The 20,110-nt window shown below is 35.5% G+C and overlaps 1 protein-coding gene across 2 annotated transcripts; it reads right to left on the bottom strand.

The window, feature by feature from the left end:
- Window positions 1–700: 700 nt before the first annotated feature.
- CDK7 (cyclin dependent kinase 7) lies at window positions 701–18,198 on the bottom strand. 2 transcript variants are annotated; one of them, XM_019728045.3, is made up of 12 exons: window positions 18,014–18,198; window positions 17,598–17,657; window positions 14,416–14,449; window positions 13,441–13,508; window positions 12,632–12,700; window positions 10,885–10,995; window positions 9,632–9,750; window positions 7,915–8,014; window positions 5,676–5,762; window positions 3,833–3,982; window positions 1,341–1,488; window positions 701–898 (listed from the first exon to the last, which is right to left on the bottom strand). In XM_019728045.3, exons 1-12 carry the CDS (start codon window positions 18,077–18,079, stop codon window positions 870–872), a joined length of 1,041 nt encoding a protein of 346 aa, XP_019583604.1. In that variant the 5' UTR covers window positions 18,080–18,198; the 3' UTR covers window positions 701–869. The 2 variants fall into 2 exon arrangements, with proteins under 2 accessions (XP_019583604.1, XP_019583605.1); XM_019728046.2 differs by having other exon boundaries at window positions 13,430–13,508; window positions 18,014–18,173.
- Between the last annotated feature and the right edge of the window lie 1,912 nt (window positions 18,199–20,110).

The raw sequence follows: 20,110 nt of genomic DNA, 5'->3' as shown, positions 1-20,110 counted from the left end.
TATAGTTGAGCAATGCCAGATAACTGACCTATAGAACTGTGAGCTAATAAATTTGTGTTAAGCTGCTACATTTATGGTAAATTTTATACAGCAAAGGAAAAAAATAACATAGTTCATAAATAGAGCATGGGTAAGTAGTGTTACATACATTCTCTCTACACACACATACGGTATTATATGGCAGTTAAAACAAACAAACTAGATTAATATATATTAACATGGAAGGAATTTAAAAGTTTTGAGTAAAATATTTTGCAGTATGAGACATACAATCTATCACTCATAAAATGTTGAGACCCAAAATAATGCTGTGTATTACTATATGCATTCTTATAAAATAGTATAAAACCAATGGAAGACACACTCATTTCCTGAGTCATTCCCCTTTGAGGAGGGTGAAAAGGAAGAAACAGGGTGGAATGACAAAGAGACCCCAATTTTATCTAAGTATATTTTTTCTATTTAGTATATCAATATTTGTTAAGTCTGGGTAGTACGTATTTGCTACATTACTACTACTATTTTTCTGTTTTTAAATACTACCCCTGCTACTACAAATTTGTGATGCTATATGGGCCAGATCATGAAAATAACTGATAATTATTTTTATTAAGATTTCCTTAATGCAGTCTCAATTCTACATTTCAGAGAATCAAACTTATCTTACTTTTGCACTTTAATCAGGAAAGTCAGAATTAAGTTTGTTTCAAAATACATTTAATAAAAATAACTCAGGTTTATATATTTTACATGTGTAGAATATTTACAAATTCCTTCTACAGCATTGACTTAATGTTTGCTATTTTTTCAATATTTGCCTTTTTGACTAGTTCCTTCAGTAGTAAAATACTGTCCAGTGTTATCTATTACTAAAAAATTAGCTTCTTGGGCAATCCTCCTGGGTGAGAAAAAAAAAAAATTAGGTTGTTCATATTTAATCTATGGCAATTTTAACCAGTCATTCCAATTACATTTACTTTACTTATTTTGATTTTCCAATAGTACATCGTTAAACATTAAGCATAGGAATTTATGAAGCATAGGAAATTCCAATAGGAATTTATGAAGAGAATAAGGTACACACTGACAGTTGTAGTAACTCTGAGGTATACTCAAAAGTGCCCTCGTCCTTTTAAAGAGCATGATGTAAGTATTCTCAATGGGAGCAAATAAAGCTAAAATTAAAATATCACATTCTATCTACTTTATACAATTTAAATTTATGAAAAGTAAGTAGCTCACAATCTACATTTCTTAGCTGTCCTTCAGTCACTAGCCACTTACGAGCCATTTGGAGTTTTCTGAATTCACTTCACTTTCTATAAAAATCAGACTTTTACCTTGTTCCAAGGCCTCTGTTCTCTTCCGTTTTGTCGCCAGAGATGGATTTGTCTGCTCCTTTAAAGTTTCCACTGGACAGTTTGGTCTTGGCAGCTGACATCCAGGTGTTGGCCCTGGCCGATTACTGAAATATTTAGTTTTCAAAGCCTTGAAAAGAAAAGATACCAAAGAAAGTAAGCTAAGTGAATATCTGAACTGTGTTTAACAAAATCTAACCTCCGAAATTATTGGGAACATTAAAAATACTATGTGAATACCCCTGCTCCCAAAACAAAATTAATTTCAAGTATTTGGACATGCAAATTACTACAAATAAATATCTAGCATCTTAAGATTGACTGATAATTCCAACCTAATATAAGAAAGACACTACCTCCTAATTTTTCCACAATTAATCTACAATATGAAATGTCCTTAATAAAATATTGTATAATTCAGCTGTCTATATATTATGGCCTCTACAGTTCAAAAAATGAGAAAATTGCTTAAAAAGAATTTCCAAGTTTATTTGTCACAATATCTATATGTATGTATTCTAAATCCAAATCATGTAAATATAAATCATTAAAAATAAAGCTTTTAAAAAGATATAACAGGTTGCAAACAAGAGATTAAAATCCAATAATCCACTGCAAATTGATAGAAACTTTACTTGGAAGGAATGGCCCAAGGTTATTTCTATTCACTATCAGTTCAATGGTCTATAAGATTCTTAGTTTACTTCAGTCCAAAAATTCCAATAAAAATGCCAGTTTTATTCTAAATTTCAAATTCATACTTTACTTGCAGCATAGTGCTGTTTAATAGCCACAATAATTTAAGATATTTCCTTTTGGATAATCCTCTTAGGAACAAAAAGAAGTCCATATACTCTTCAAGCATTTCCCCCCTAACATATTATTTGAAGTAATGATTTAGAGATTCCTTACTTCAAAAGAGTTTCATTTGTAAAGTATTACTTCCCAATCATAGCAGTTCACTAAATAAATTAAGCTAATTCCGAACTACATAGAGATCTAAGAGTCCCATTCCAACTTTGAGAACCAAAACCCATTTTTAATTCATTCTAAAATGCAACCCAAATCAGTTATCACAACGACTATCTTTCTGTAAATTTTGAGTTCTATTAATGAAAACAACTTTCTGGATAATTTGACCTGGTCCCAAGTTTCTTATGATGGAGATAATATGTATATACCGTGTTTCCCGAAAATAAGACCTAGCTAGACAATCAGCTCTAACGCATCTTTTGGAACAAAAATTAATATAAGACCCTGTATTATATTACATTACATTACATTACACTATACTATACTATGTTATATAAGACCGGGTCTTATATTATAGTAAAATAAGATCAGGTCTTATATTAATTTTTGCTCCAAAAGATGCATTAGAGCGGACTGTCCGGCTAGGTCTTATTTTCGGGAAAACACGGTCTGTATGGGTGAAATGGTAACGAGTTGCTTGTCTGAAATTAGAAGAGTAATTCTAATGGTAAAATGTCCAGCAGGTATGTATTAATACAGCACGTACTGCTAAAAAGAGGCTTATAGAAGTAAATGCATTAAACAGTGATTTAATAGTCTATAATAAACTTAAGTGAAAAAAAAATCCACTTTGTATCCTTCATACATTGTGCATTAACATATTTTGTTAGGTCCGAAAACTTGCCTTTTTATTTTAATCAGTCTTTCTTTCTGAAGCCAGATCATTGCACTGTATTGCATTTTTACACATCTTTGTCCCACTTTTAGGTGTTTGTGACTCTACCCTTTATTGTGTGTGTGCCTGTTTTTAAAACAAAGAAAATGTTTTTTTCCACACCCAAATCTATAGGGCTTATATTTTTGTGTTCGATAACATTTCTCCCTTCTTTATAAAAGCGGATACTCTGGATCTCCCAAATTTTTGAGTTTGATTGTTATTTCCCTTAAACAACTGTCAGTTTCAGTGTTTGTTCTATTTAGAGTATCTTTCAATCTCTTGTAAGCACACAATTGTATCAGACTATACCATTTTCTCTCCATTATCACTTCTGACTGACAAGACCAGAGCACATATCTGGATTGTATTTTATGGGAAACAAAACAAAACACTTTGGCATTAGGCTTAGCACAAGATTTAAATTAATACATAACTATTTAATTGAAATATACCAGTGTCTTAACATATACAAACCTTGTTATGTTTTCTTATCTAAATTGACTACTTGAAAGCCAATTAATTATGAAATTGATATGCACATGTATTTTCCTAAGCATGAGTAATGTCTCCTGTAGTTGTGTGTGCATGATGTAATTTAACACCGGTCTAAATAGTGCTTATAGCTTGGAGAAAAAAATTGTTATTCCTTAAAACAAAACAAAACACATCTTCTCAATATTTAAAGAATGTTAGAAAATCTTATGAAATTCTACTTTTATTTTATTAATGCTACAGTTAAGATTATCCTTGTATTTTCTAATATAAGAAAGATATGTTAAAATACCTGTGAGGCTGTAATTCGAGTACACGGATTAAACAAGAATAAGCCTTGGATGAGAGCTAGCAAGTCATCTCCTGCTGCAATAAAGATGTGTTGTAATGGGATTCCAGGAAAACTCTTAAATGTCACGAAATCTGGAAGACTACACATGTCCTGTAAAAACATTTTTATAATTCAAACTTAAGTAAAGGATTGAAAGGCATATAGATCTCAAATGAAGAAATAAACTGTCATATAGATATAACGGTCTATGTAGAAGATCCCAAGAGATCCATTTAAAAACTGCTAGAATTAGTAAGTAAAGCAAGGTTGCAAGACATAAAATTAACATACAAAAATCAATTGTAGTTCTGTATGTTAGCAATGAACATGTAGACACTGAAATTTAAAAAACGCCATTTAGAATCACTCAAAAATAATGAAATACTTAGATGAAAATCTAACAGAGCATGTGTAGGACTCATATGCTGAAAGCTACATAACACTGATGAAATAAATCAAAGTTCTAAATAATTGGTGAGAGCTATCCTATCATGTTCATGGGTTGGAAGATTCGCCACTGTAAAGATGCCATTTCTCCTCTAATTTATATACAGGTTTAATGCAAGTCTTATCAAAATTCTGGCAAAATTATTACACAGATTATTCTAAAATTTATACAGAAGGCAAAGGAACTAAACTAGCTAAAACAACTCTGAAAAAGAACAAAAGTGAGAGGAATTAGTCTGCCTGATTAAACTATGGTATTGGCAGACGGACAGCTATAGATCAATGGTACATGAGTGAGAACTCAGAAACTGATCTACACAAATATGCCCAACTGATTTTTGACAAAGGTGCAAAGTATTCACTGGTGCAAAGACAGTCTTTCCAACAATTGGTACTGGAGTAATTGGACACACACAAGCAACAAAAAGAGTCCTGACCTAAGTCTTACATCTCTAACAAAATAAACTCAAAAAGGGTGACAGCTATCAATAAATGATATCAACGAATGATAGCTATTAGGGCATGTTTTTCAGTTAGAACATATACCAAACTTTCAGTTAGAAGGTTGAGGAAGTAATAGCACATAAGAAACTCCTTATACTGAATTTCAGCTTCAGATAATTTCTCTGCAGTTTTAACCAGAAGGTAAAAAATCTGATTAAAATTTCTCTTTTCTAGTACTTTTTATGCCCCAGGAGACAGGAAGGAAAACAAAAAGGTCTAAATTTTAATTTATGCATAAACAAGTGAGAATATTTTACTAAACATATATATAAAATTTAGCAACTTAAATTGTAAATTTTATCACAGACTTACTATTTCTTTTTTGTAGACAATGGGTGAAAAAATAATACTGAACTATCTTAACTGTGTTAATGAAAATTCTATAAATAAACCTAAACCCATCCATCAAGACGATGTTGATAAACTAACATGAAAATGAAATATGCAGCTGTTAAAAAGGAAAAAGGTCAGTAACAAATATTGAGTAAAAAGAGTATTTTGGTTGCCAAAAAAATTATATGGTGGATCCCATTTTTGTTAAAGAATGAGACAGAAAATGCAACTCTATGTATGTATGTGTTTGTGTGTATATTCTCATAGCCAGGCTTTATACCAAATTAATAGTAATTAACCCTATTATGAGGATTGAGAATTACTGGGATGAAGGAAGAGCTATATATACATAAGAAGCTGGACGGTATATCACAGTTTTAACTTTCACTTTGTGTAAGTTTTGTAATGAGTTTGTATTACTAGTAAATTAAGACAATGCATACATTTCTTTAAGTAAATTCACATGACAACACTATATAGAGTCCTAACTAAATTTCAAAGAAAACGTATAAAGGCATACAGGCCACTGTTCCTCAGTTGGTGTGCCCAAAGTTTCAAATATTCTTGTTAGCTGATCAAGGTCTGAATCTCCTGGCAGAAAAGGAACCTGAAAGAAAGTGAGAGGCAGATATTTCAAGGTGGTTTGTGATAGTTATTATGAAAATAAACCTATAAATTTAATAAGAAAACTAAACTGTAATAAAAATTAAAATGAAATCTGAGGTATACTGGATGTGGCATTAGATCCTGCCATTGCTAACCTAGTAAACAGCACCACACTGCCCATTTTATTCACTCCCCAAATCTTTAATAAATACTTACCATGTAATAGGCACTGTGCTAAGCCCTAGGCATTCAAAGGAAGGAACAAGACAGTCCCTACTCTCCCCCTGGGGTAGACATGAACAATGGTGATACAAGTAAAGGGGCTTTTACACAATGATGCATTCAGTGAGAGTATGGGATCCTAGCTCACACAGAAACAGCACCAAACCCACTCCACACAGGTCAGAGACGGCTTCTTAGAGGAAGCAGTGAAAGCTGAAGGATAAAGAAGAGTTAGCCAGAGGAAAGTCTAAGATGGAGGAAAACTGTTTTAGCAAAAGGGCAGGTCAAAAGATGGGAGATAAGAGAACACATCTATATCAATCTTAAACAATTTACTAGCAAATGCTTTCTTTGAAGAGGTATACTGGAAAACTTTAAAAGAGGATAAATAATTACAAGTTAAAAATTAGCAAGGTGATAAGAAATTATTCCAAACCAAATTTGCTTCTAGTTGGCATTCTTTTCTGTACACTTTTAGCTTTTTTCATTTCTGGCTTCGTATCTTCTGACAGAATGTTATAGGCATCTCCTAGTTTCAAATATTGCATTTGTGCTGTTTTTTTTTTTTTTAAGAGGCAATTTCTGAGGGGGAGAGATTTTTGTCCTGCCATCTTAAAAATCCTTGAGACATAATTATTGCTTTATTTGAAAATGTCAAAAGAAAAATGAGCCACAAACAAACAAAACAAACAAAAAAAAGAAAATGTCTTCATTGTATTAAGTATCAATGCAATAACGACTACGAAATCCACTGATATGTATGAGCAGGTACTGGGTCTAGTATGTAACCCAAGATAGACTATTGTTTTTCCCCTAGGGATAAATAACTATTTCTAATTTCCAGTTAGTAATCTGAATAATTAAATTTAAGAATATGCATAGCATGTAAACACTCATATGGTAGCTCTTCTACAATCTCATTCTTAACAGCTAATGATCTTAATTGATTTTCATCTGTTGCATATAAGATATGGATTAGTGGGTTATGCATATTTAGTTACGACAACTGTATAATACTCATGTAACATCCACATACTAGTACAGATTCTCAAATGTGAACTTGTGGTAAACTCTGCGTTCTTGAGTAGCAGAATTGCCATGCCAGCTGATTCACAGGACCCAATACTAACACAGGGATTACTATTCAAGTCTAAATGTGAGGGTTTCTTCCATAAGCATCCAGAGGGATGAGCTTATCAAAATGATGCGTAGCACTTACACTAAATTTAAACAGATGTTTAAGAAGGTATTTTCTGTGTTCAAGGAAATAAATAACTACATTTTTGTGTCTTAGGTTCACATTTCTTTAAATACACATGGCTTGAGGAGAGGCTAGAATCTGGAATGTAGGGGAAAAAACTCAGCTTCAGAAGGATTCCCCCATATTCCTTACCCTTCATCAATCAGACGGGCGAACCTAAACTTTATAGTTAAAGTATAAAAGTTCATCCAAACACATTTAGTTATTGTAGAGATATTACCATAGTATAATCCAATGAGGGCTTTATTATAGTTATTTCAGAACACAGAAATGATCAATAATAGAATTTTTTGTCCTAAATAGGAGGTGTTTTCATCTCACATTAGCATTAATAAAAAGTTTGCATTACGGTTCAAGCCGTTGTTCAGCTGTTCACAGCAGCTCACAGCATGGCAGCCCAGCTCCAGGGAGAGCTGTTGTTCACAATCTTAGCTGTAGAGGGCGCAGCTCACTGGCCACGTAGGAATCCAGCCCGTGATCTCGGAGTTAGGAGCACGGAGCTCCAACCACCTGAGCCACAGGACCAGCCCATTTTCTTTGAATTGGTCTGTTTTAATTGGGCTTTTTGTTGTTAAGAATGGTGCTCCTCCCTGGGAAGATAACTGTTACACAAATTATAAAAAAAATAACTATAACAATATTGAGGTATGTACAGCAATTCAAGACTTACCCTTAGAAGCAACTCTGCTAATATACAGCCAACAGCCCACATGTCCACACCTACACCATACATTCTAGCTCCAAATAGTAACTCAGGGGCCCGGTACCACCTGAAGAACAAAGAAATATTGTCATTTTACAATGGAATTATTAAAGTATTTCTTAAGGAAAACTCTTCAGCGAAACATCATCTTACTGATGAAATTCACTTTTATGGATATATTAACTTAAGAAAAATTGGCCGTAAAACCAAGTAGTTCTGTGTTGCTGACAGGACATTATATACATCCTTGGTCCATTCACTCACACTTTTTCAGATCATTAACACCTTCTTTTTCCTGAAATGCTCAGCACCATCTTTCTTCTCAGCTGATGACCCTACTTTACTAAAAAAAATACAAGTCATAAAAAAAATTTTCTGCAGACTCACCTACAGTCATTTGTACTCACACAATCCGCCTTCCCATCTGTAACTAAAGATGAACCATCCTTGACTGTTTTAAAAAGCAAGTCCCTCAACTTGGACACTAGATACCACGCTCACTTGCCTATTTTCAAGGATATTGCTTCTGCAAGTCTTTCCTCTTTCTTTTATATCAACTTTTTTGTTCTAAACTATTACCACCAATGTACAAACATACCATTATTTCTCTGGCCTTAAAAATGAAACTAAAAACCAAAGAAACAAACAACAAGAACGTCTTTAGACCCTACCTCCCCTAACAGCCAACTCCTCATTCTCTGGTTAGTCTGAAGAGTTGTCTGTTCTTACTGTCTTCAATTGCTCTCCTTTCATCCTCTCACTCTTTTCAATCAAGCTTTCATCCTACCACTCCACCAAAATTGCTCTTGTCAAGGTTAATAATGATATCCACATCACTAACACATCCATTCTCAGTCCTCGTTTTAACTCGACCTATTAGTAGCATTTGATTGGCATGAAGAGAAAATATGAGAAATTGGTAGATGAAAAGCACTGTATACAGTGCTCTTCCACGTGGGTCCCTGTTTTCCTGAGTTCCTGAATGATGGGCTTAATCTTTGTAGCAATTACATGAATAACTATTTATATCCCTTACTTCTTACTCAGGGCGCAGGTGACTGACACTCAATGAGATCTCTTTGGAAGGTGACAAAGTCATCATTTAAAGGGATAGAACAAAAAAGATAGTCTCAGATCCTTAAAAGAGTCTTGGAAATTAAAAAATACCATCCTGGTAAGATTTATAATATCTACTGTCCCTATCTACTTAATGTAATGTTTAATTTTTATACATAAAAAGTATAAAAAGAAAATACAAGTATAATAATGATATTAAAAATACAAATATTAATAATGCACTGCTTTGTTTCAGAGAATTTTCATTCACACTGAATGGTATAAAATATGGAATCAGGACTGACCAATAAAATAAACATAGCCCTCCCAAATCAAGTGATTATGTAAAATAGCCACGGAAGTTCCAACCTACCTAACTAAAATGTAAAAGAATAAATTCGTCCCAAAAGTTACTAGGTAAATGTCTGAGGACTGAGTTCATTCAACTCTGTTTGAAAGAAGGGCTGTATTTTTTTTTATTGTGGTAAGATATGCACAACATAAAAAGGGCTGTATTTTTAACAAAACACCAACAATTCCTGAAATCTGCCAAGAGAAGCCAAATGATGCTCATTTGTGATTAATACACTGTAAAATATAAGCTTGCAGTTATTTAAGGGTTTCTTACCTTGTTACAACCTGATGTGTATAAGCTCTATTGGGGCTCCCAAATGATTTGGCCAGGCCAAAATCTGCCAGCTTAAGAACTCCATTTTCATCTAGCAACAAGTTGTTTGGTTTTAGATCCTGTATCATGGAGGTTTTAAACGAACAAGTAAGCAGTGTGGGAGAGACTACTATAACAATACATTTAGTTGGCTAAACTTTAAACTTAGTAAAAACACGGTTATACCCCAAATTAAACAACAATCAGTATTTTTTTCATTGATGTAAAATTCCTATCAAATTAAAACAAGATTTGTCATATTGTCTAGTGAGACCTTGGGTCAAGTTATCTAATTTCACTAGATTTCAATTTACCTACTTTACAAGGCTGCTGTGAGGATTAAATTTTCTATGAAGAGACTGGTGTAATGACTGGCTCATAGTAAGAACTCGGCAAATAGTTGCTGCCATTAATTTAGTAACAATACATATATGTGAACTTTAGTAAATAAAAATATTGTACATTTAGAAAGGATGAGGAACATAGTATCAAAATCTACGCTAAGAAGATATTAGCAATAACCAAAAAGGGATTCCAAATTTAAGGTATGAGAATTACTAACTATAAATTACATATTCTTAACTACTGACTTAAATGGGGTACCTAAGATCATCTGTCTATCTAAATTCTCGGTCTGTTCCAACAGCTGAATGTTCAGAACAATGACTCAATCATTTCAGAAATTTTACTTCATTACTTCATAGAATTTTAGACTACTAGGAATATTATTTTTCTAAAAGGCAAAAGAAGGATGCCCCCTTCTGATGATAATAGCACTCAACATTCCTTTGGTATTTTAGCATTGTATAATTTAATCAAGACTCTCACTGTATTTTTTGCCCCTATAACAACTGTATAGCACAAAGAACAATAAACTTAAAGCCAAAATATTCAGGTTTTAATACTGTTAGTTATCAGCTACTGATGTTGAAAATATTTGTAACCTTGGTCAGGTCACTTAGCAATTTAGCTCTACATCTATAAAAAATATTAAGGACTGGGTCTCTTCCATTTCTAAATTTCACATAGTAATTTAGAATCCTTAGAACACCACCTCGTGGAACAACTGAAGGGAACACACAAAGGGAAAAGGTGGGATAAAATAGTCCAGCTGTATCTTTATTTAAAAATTTACATATTCAGACAATTTATGTAATAAACTACATAAAACTTGACAACATAAAGAAGCAATCACACTTGGTTAAAAAGCTTACCCTATGTAGAATCCAATGTTGATGTAAATATTCTAACCCTTGAAGAGTCATCAACATGTAGGCTTTGATGTGTGACGGTGTCAGCACAAGACTATTATCTTTTATTATAACCTGTAAAGCAGGTATACAATATATTACTAACTTTATTATTCAAAATAAATGCCACCATATAAAACAATTTACAGACATAAAATGAATTTATTCATACAGGAAAATCTTAAGAGAGGTTGCCTAACTCCTTAGGAAGCACGTCAGAATTTCCAGTCAAGCGAATAGGGAAAGTAGCTTTGCTTTGGAAAGAAAGCAGTGCTTTGTCTATTACTGCTGTTTTCTCACTTGCCCCAGGATGCCCCTTCTGATAACAGCATTCAACATTCCTTCGGGAAACGACCTATTCCTAGCTCAATCCACATGGTTAAAACTAGACTGACCACTCCAGAGGTAAGCAAATGACTCACCCAAGCATAGTCAATCACCACTGTAGCCTGCTGTCCAGATTGGTTCAGGGATGGATATGATCCAAGCCCAGCCAATCAACCAGGCCAAGTACTTGTGATAAAATCAAAAAGAACAAAGAACTTTCTTTCCTCAGGGATTATTAAATCCTAAGGATATAAGCCTGGAAGTACCTTGGCCACTATATTGAGAAATTATGCCCATGAATGAAAGCAGAGAAGAAAATAGAGCGAGTTCAAGTGCAAGAGCCAGTTTATTCCTAGACTTAACAGTTATATGAGCTAAAAATTCCGATTTTCTCTTTTTAAAAATCAGATCAAATGTACCCTCTGTACAGTTCCATGAATTTTAACAAACATCCAGTCGTGTAACCACCAGCATAATCAAGATTTAGTTTCATAACTCTCCGCAAATTCCCTCAGGCCCCTCTGTACTCAATCCTTTCTTGTACTTCCAATCCCAACAACCATGGATCTGATTTCTGTCCTTTTAGTTTTGCCTTTTCCAGAATATCATATAAATGGAATCATACATCCTCTTGAACCTGGCTTCTTTTATTTAGTATAATGTATTTGAGATTCATCTATACTACTGCATATATTAGTAGTTCATTTCTTTTTACTCCTGAATAGTATTCTGTTGTGTGAATATACCACAGTTTGTTTATATTTTCACTGGATGAAAGGTATTTGCAGTGCTTCCACTTTGGGCGATTATGAATAAAGCTAAACATCTGTGTACCAACTGATTTCTGTGTAGATATGTTATTATTTCTCTTTGATAAATACCTAGCAGGAGTATTGCTAAATCATACCTTAAATGTATATTTTACTGTGTAAGAAAACTGCCAAACTCTTTTCCAAAGTGGCTGTACCATTCTCACCAGCAGTGTATGAGAATTCTAGTTGTTCCACCGTCAGGTTTTGAGATTCAATTAATATTAATGAAAAGCATAAGATCTTATTTTTCTCAAAAAGTAACTTGGCTTTCAAAAAGTTGAGATTGTGATATGGAAAGAAACTCTAAATTTTCAAAAGCCTAACAGTCATTTCTTTACAAGTAAAGTACAGGGTAAGTTGGTAGATAAATGCTAATGAAATCTAAATCTTTGTATTTAACACTGGGAACATGGCTAAATGATTCAGAAGATCCTGGATTTAAGTGTATATCCAGTTTTCAACAACATTAAGCATTTTTTTGACCACTAGTATCTTCATAAGTAGAAAATAAATATTTAGGTTCTCTTTTGATGAACAAAGAAAAGAAATTCCTATAGGAATCTTAATCTTACCTCTAGATCAGTTTCCATAAAATCAAAGACAAGGCTAATGTTAGATTTATGTCCAAAAGCATCAAGGAGCTGCAAAACAAAATTGAAAAAAAAAAAATAAATAAAAATGTGATTTGCTGTTAAATACTTGACAGTATTATTCCAACAAAGTAATTTTTAAAAATTTAAACAAGCATTTGGAGTTGATAATTCCCTGTAAAGTTTAAGTATTTTTTTGGTAGGAATTAGTACTTTGAGGCACAAAAATACTAAACTTGATTATTTTTAAAAAAAATCACTAAATACTTACCTTTTCCCCCCAAATTCTGGGAGTTATAATTAAGAAATGACTGATGAAAACCTCACCCTAATCACCAATTCAGAATAATTCTGACTTAAGAAAATCCTATAAATCACAGTGGCAGCTATCATTCACTGAATGAGTGCATTCTCTAAACCAGGCACTATTCCAGGTACTTTACATGTATTTATAATTAGCTAGTCTCCCAACAACCCTATAAGGTAGGGACTATGGCACAGAGCTGTGAGGGAACTAGATCAAGGGTCTTACACATGCTAGAGCTCTCTAGGCTTCAAAGTGACTTCTGACAAAGTTAACCTGTATGCCAATGTTTATTTTATCAGTTATATAGTTTTAAAGACACTGTCTACAGGAACAATTTGGGCAGAAAATACATTTCAGCCTGATTAACTTTTAGTCTTTTTTACAAGGCTTGCCTAGAACAATTCATTTTGTTGAGCCCAGTCAACATACCACATTCAAAAAAGGCAGGGTCCCAAATCCCAGAAACAACTTACATCATACTCACACCAATTATATTTGGATGACTTAGCTCCTGTAATAATTTTATCTCTCTTAAGGCTGTTCTGTTTATACCTACATAAAAAGACAAAGCAAAAAGTGAAAAACAATTCTCAAATCTCAAATCTCTCACAAACATTTGTTTGGGAAAGGTTAGTCTCTCAGGAAATAGCAATGAATATTCTATAGAAAAGTCAGGGCTATTTTGACAAATTTAATGACATCTGTTTTTCTTTAATATTGCTTTATTTTTAAAATAGCTTACACAGACTATGATAAATGCTGAAAAAAGTATTCACTTTACCTGTAGCATATCAGATCTAAAGACTGCTTGAATAATATGTGTAAGTGTACAGCATATAGACACGAAGTCAATAGATTCCCTTCTCTTGCCCTATGAATACTGGCAGTAGATTCTTTACGCTAACAGCAGACTAGTGATAAGACAGTATCTTTCTCAATGCAAAGGATAGAACTCAAAATTAAAAATAACATCTGGTACTAGTTGTTACACAGACAATATAGGTCCTTTTTACAGGACCCATTTCTTGATGTCTAAACAGGACTTAGCATTCTAGCAAACAAGGCTCTGGAAGAGGGATAAAGAAATTTTTTCCTCCATATATCTATTTCACAGTGAGCTTTGTGTATTTCCATCAAGGTGTATCCTGAATTTTCAAAGTAATTAGAAGCTCAGAAAAAAACAATGGCTTATAACACCCAAAACAATAATGAAGACAGCAAGACAAGCCATTAATAACCTTGCTGCCCTCCATTTACTAAGGTGATCTGAATGATCTTCTCTATACCCAAATGGTAGAAATCACAAATGTCCTGTCTCTATCCTGAGTCTATCTTTACTCTTCTGGGACCCTGTAATAACTCTACCCAGGACCATTGTTAACACCAATGAATACTTTGCTCATTTCCTCAGTGGGAATAAAAACCTTTCCTGTTCTGTCAAATAATACGAAATACTTACCATCTTTAGCTTCTGATCTATGTCCAAGTTTGATCTGGTAGAGGAAAATAAAACGAACACATTAAAAATGTGTTAAATTATTTAGATTTAATGCATATGTATAAAAATATGCACTTCAAAAACTTAGCTACAGCAAAAACATGTAACAACTCATGTAGTTAGTAGGCAGGAGGAGTGGGAATCATGAATCAGAAAGGCAAATGCAATACAAGGATCAAGTACCTACCACTCCTTGCCCCTTAAGTTTTTGAATTACATGTTCAAAACCACTCAAGAAATGATATAACCATATTATTTAAAGAAAAGGAAGTAAATACTAGAGGAAATAGTTGTAAGAGTTAAAAGTGATTGCTCTGAGGAGTGAAAACTAGGGGCAGGAGTCAGGCATGTTAAAAAGCCTTGCCCTACTAATTGCCTTTTCAAATCACAAAGATGTATTATTTGAAATAAAAATTAAACGTAAAAGGAGATTGCACTATTGTTATCGAACAGAAAAAGTTGGCTCTGCTAGCACCGGGTGGACAAAACACTAAACACAGAGAACTGCAGTGGGGAAAGACTGGCTATTTTATTATGAATGGCACCACCCAGGAGAATAGGAAGCTAATGCTCAAAAACCCTGATGGTGTGTAGGTTACAGGTTATATAGGGCAAAATTGCAAGACACTGTGGGTTAGGGGTTCAGAGTCATGTTGAACGCTGCCTGGTGAGAGGTGAGGTAAGGTAATAAATCATTTCTTCAAGTCTTGAGGACAGCTCTGATGTCTCTCTGCTTCCTCATTATATATATGCTCTGGCATCTCTGTCTAGTTTCACAGAAAAGTAGGCAGGGGGTTGTTCCAAACCTTTAGGGCTCTCAGGAGCTGAAACATAACTTAAGTCGATATTATCTTTAGCTCAACAGAAACCCATACCTTGTGATTCTTAGTCAAGGTATGCCCACTATTTCTGGCTGCCTCAGGGGGTTAATGACTAGTAAGGGAAAGGGCTACGGCTTACAGGACATGCTATGAAGAAACGAAATAGAGTGCTGGGGCTACATATTAAATCAAAACCATACATTCAATCAGGAATCTCGGGTTTCACTATGAGTCACCTTCAAGGAGTGAAAGTCTATTGCAGAGAAACAGGATGGATTGTACCCTAATTTATGTTTAAAGCAAGCAAGCGAGCAAACAAAACCCACTAGGACTTTCAGACAACTGTAGAACTCAATATGCCAACAGTTTGAAGAGATTACATCCTTCAGTGAAGTCAATACATTTCTAATGAGTGTCTACGAATGTACTAGTCATAGTCCTAAAGATAATTCGAATGGAAGTAAACAAACAATAAATTTATAGATAAGAGGATTTCAGATTTTGATAAATGCTATGAAGATAGAGAAATATGGCAAAGAACCCTAGGGAAGGATGGAGGCATGCCTCTTTTAGCTAGAGTGACCAGCAAAAGCTTCTAGGTGGAGGAGATATTTGAGTGAAACCTAAATAAGGAATCAGCCATGCCAAGTTTTAGAGGAAAAATGTATTACCCAGAAGGCAGAGCAAATGCAATGATCCTGGAATTGGAATGAATTTAATGTGTTCAAGAAACAAAAAGGTCAGTTGGCTAGAATACAGCCAACCGGGAGTAGAACTGAAAAGATAACTTTAGAAAGGGTTGGGAGATTTAAAAAAAAGAGAAATAAAAAGGGTTGGGAGAATTAAGGGTTTTACAAAGGAGCAGCTATAGTGCTCGGTTACAGAACATAAAATGGAAAACGAGATAAGTCAGAAAAAGTAAAGCAGATAACAGTGGCAGGAATAATTGTGCCAAGGAAGAGAGGGAACTAGGTGTTAAATGAATGAGGTAGATATGCTTCAAAGGAGTTTGGGATTTTGAAGAAGAAACAGATTCAAAGTAGCAACAGGAACAAAGTAGCAATACAAAGGTGGAAGTCACCTACTCCACCCATAGGCCTTGAGATGTGAGAAAAACAACCTTTCCTTGAGAGGGTTATTGATTTTTTTAAAGATTTTATTGGGGAAGGGGAACAGGACTTTATTGGGGAACCTTGTGTACTTCCAGGACTGTCTCCAAGTCAAGTTGTTGTCCTTTCAATCTTAGTTGTGGAGGGTGAAGTTCAGCACCAGGTCCAGTTGCTGTTGTTAGTTGCAGGGGGCAGAGACCACCATCCCCTGTGGGAGTCCAGGAGTTGAACTGGCAGCCTTGTGGTTGAGAGCCCACTGGCCCATGTGGGAATTGAACCGGCAGCCTTGGGCTTTAGGAGCACAGAGCTCCAACCGCCTGAGCCACCGGGCCGGCTGGGGTTATTGATTTTTGTAGTATGGGAAAGGGCAATCAACCTGGCAGCAGGACTTAAATCCTAGCTTTAGCAATTACCATCCATCTGTATCATCTTGAAAGTCACCTACCGTGTTTTCCCGAAAATAAGACCTAGCCGGACCATCAGCTCTAATGAGTTTTTCTGAGCAAAAATTAATATAAGACCCAGTCTTATGACCAGGTCTTATTTTACTATAAGACCGGGTATAATATAATATAATACCGGGTCTTACATTAATTTTTGCTCCAAAAGACGCATTAGAGCTGATGGTCCAGCTAGGTCTTATTTTCGGGGAAACACGATACTCTCTCAGCCTCAGGTACCTGAAGTGTAAAATAGAGACATTTACTTTACCTATTTCCGCAAGGCTGTTTTGAGGGTTAAATGAAAAAACGTAGGTGAAAGTGCCTGGCATATAAAGTTACCTAATACGGCCTAAGTTTCTTGAATGAATGCAAATAAAAATAAGCTACTTAAATCATTTTTAAAAATGCACACACATCAATGTTGTTCATGTTGGTGAAAGCCTTTCATGATAAATCTGTACTCAGAAAATATAGATATGATAGATACATAGAGTGGATGCAGGTGAAGCAGAAATAGGGAATATCATGATATTAAATAGTTTGAGGACCCAGCAGATTGGCAGTACTCATCCCCTTTGCCAAAGGCTGAGTTGAATAAAGCAAACATAACATACTGCTTCCTTTTCATTTCAATAGAAAAAAATATTTCAACTCGAGCTCCATTTTGGAACACAGGACACTAACAAATTCTTCTTCCTATGAAAATGACACAAGTAATTTTCAAATAAAATTAAGACTCAAATAAAACAAAACAAAACCCTGTAACTCACTTTCTTAATGGCGACTATTTGGTTGGTGTTCTTGTCTCTGGCCTTGTAAACCGTAGCAAACTAGAGAAAAAACAGAAATAACGTAAGTTTGTGGCAAGTTTTTTTTTTCGTGTTTGCCTTTTTACTTTAGATTTTGGGAAGCAAAGAACCCAGGGTTCTTGGAGCGGACTTTCGGTGGCTTGAAACGTGCAGGTAGTTGGGCTGTCCAGGTCCCGTTCCTCTCTATCATTCAGAAAGGAGAAGGCCGCTCAGGACTCAGCTCCAGGGTGTGGAGGGGCAACAGCTGCCTCTGGGCAGTCTCGGCCAAAGAGCACGAGTAGCCAGGCCAGTGCTCGGGCTTCCACGAGAAAACCTGTGAAGGTGTGAGGCGGCTCCACGGACTCCGCTTCGCACCCCCGACTCCCCGATAGCCTCACCTGGCCCTCCCCGAGGAAGTCCAATTTTTCATAACGCTTCGCTCGCGACTTCACGTCCACAGCCATCTGTCACGCGAACCCCGACTCCAGCTGAAAAGGGCGAGCTCCCAAGACAGCAGGAGTTTAAAGCTACCTTAAAGCCTCCAACAGTCACTTCCGTTCACTAGGCTCCGACGCTTTGTTAGCTCCGCCCCCACTTCCGGGATGGGCGTGGGTGCTGTTAAATAAGTCCCGCCCGAGCCCACCCAATAGAAGGCAGGGATCGTTGGCTTTTCCGCGTCGCTCCCCGCCCTGTCACGTGATCGCCCGTTGGTGCCGGAAGTGGGGTGTTTTCGGTGGTGGTTACCTGTGTCACTTTTTTACCGTTTTAACTTAGGTATTTTCTTCACTACCGGGGACCGGTCAGCGTTCTATGATGTTCCGAGTTCGGGGTTTGATAGGTATGTATGAGTATGATAGGGTTGGTCCGCCTGATTTCTCTTTCTGGTTCGCGCTAAAGGGTTCTGTCGCACCGTTACTGTGGACGCCTAGCCCGGCAATCTCAGGATATTAGAGCGCGCCCAGTTCTTAAGGGCTGCTCAAGAAGCATTCTTACTTAGTCTAGTCTCTTTATGAAAAAGCACGCCTAGGCAAACAAAATCCAAGTCAACTTTAGAATTTTGTGCTGTGGAACAGATTTCTGGTCATCAGTTTTTTACTCTGTAACGTGGAAATAATAATAGACCACATACATCATAGGCTGTTGTGAGGCTTAAATGAGACATGCAGAGTTTGGATATATAGTAAGGGCTTATTAAGTGTTAACTGTGATCAGTACTCAAATTTTGATTCTCATAAGATTTGCATCCAAATCAAACACATTTATTCAGTGAGTATTTATTGATTGCTTACTATGTGCCACTTTGTTGTATTCTGAGACATCAGCAGGAAAAAAGACAAAGATTCCTGCATTCAAACAGGAGTACATAACAAATAAGTAAAATGTTGTGATACATAGCGATACGTGCTATAGAGATAATAAAGCAGGGAAAGAGGAGATATTAGGGTTTGCAGTTTTAAATAGGGTGTGACAAGGAAGACATCACTGAAAAGCCACTGCAGAATTTTGAGCAGACAAGTGATATGATATGATATCGTGTTTTAAAAGTTAACTCTGGCTGTTCTGAGAGACTATACCATAGACTTGGGGGTAGGGGGGAGGTGAAGAAAAGCAAGAAAGCCACTTAAAGAATTATGGCAGTAATCCAGAGGGTTTTATTAGGCGGTACCAGTTTTGGCTTCTAGCCAATAGGATTTGCTGACAGACTGAATATGGGTTGGGGAGTTGGAAAGCATAATTCCAAGGTTTTGTGCTAGACCATTGGATGTTTCTGAGTCGAGATCCTGATTTTCAGAGGTATGTTGCAGAAGGCAAAAACAATACCAAGGCTCATAATTTAGTCAAGGTAATATAGTGTAAAGGTTGAGTCCTTGCTCTGGATCTAGATGTTCTCCATTGACTACTGACCGAAGCATTAGATTTATGACTTGGGCTAATTACACTTTCTCCCCAGTTTCCTTCTCGAATAGGACCTATTCATTGGGTTGCTGCAAGGCTTAAATGACTTCACACTTCAAAAACCCTTAGAAAAGTGTCTGACAGTGCTCAATTTATGTTAGCTATTACATAATTATTCTTGGTTAACTTCCAGCTTGGTCACTACTTGGGTCTTTATCGAGCTCTGATATGTTCACAGGCAAAATTCTTCTACAATGCAGAAAACACATTTTTACCACTTCTATCTCATAATTGTGGCAAGTCATACTTAATGATACATGTCTGACTTAGGCTAAAGTTCCTTCTGAAAGAGCACTGTAATAACAACCTCACGTGTAGTAGAAATAAGCTAAATAGTGAGCTAAATTTGATGGTACACCTCTGGGGCTTGAGGTTCCCAAGTGTGCCACGGCATATAAATTGATAATCACTATATTATACCATGCTGCTGAGAAGTAAATTCCTATATGGGGATACTTAAAATAGGGTAGCAAAGATGTTTAGGTGATTTTCTGGGTTCATTAAGTCGTTGTACATATAAAATACCATTCAGCATCTGT

The sequence above is a fragment of the Rhinolophus sinicus genome, chromosome 3 (assembly GCF_057876585.1).
Source record: "Rhinolophus sinicus isolate RSI-liver-muscle chromosome 3, RSI-T2T, whole genome shotgun sequence".
Classification (NCBI taxonomy): Eukaryota; Metazoa; Chordata; class Mammalia; order Chiroptera; family Rhinolophidae; genus Rhinolophus; species Rhinolophus sinicus.
This window is presented reverse-complemented; position numbering and strand designations above follow the sequence as displayed.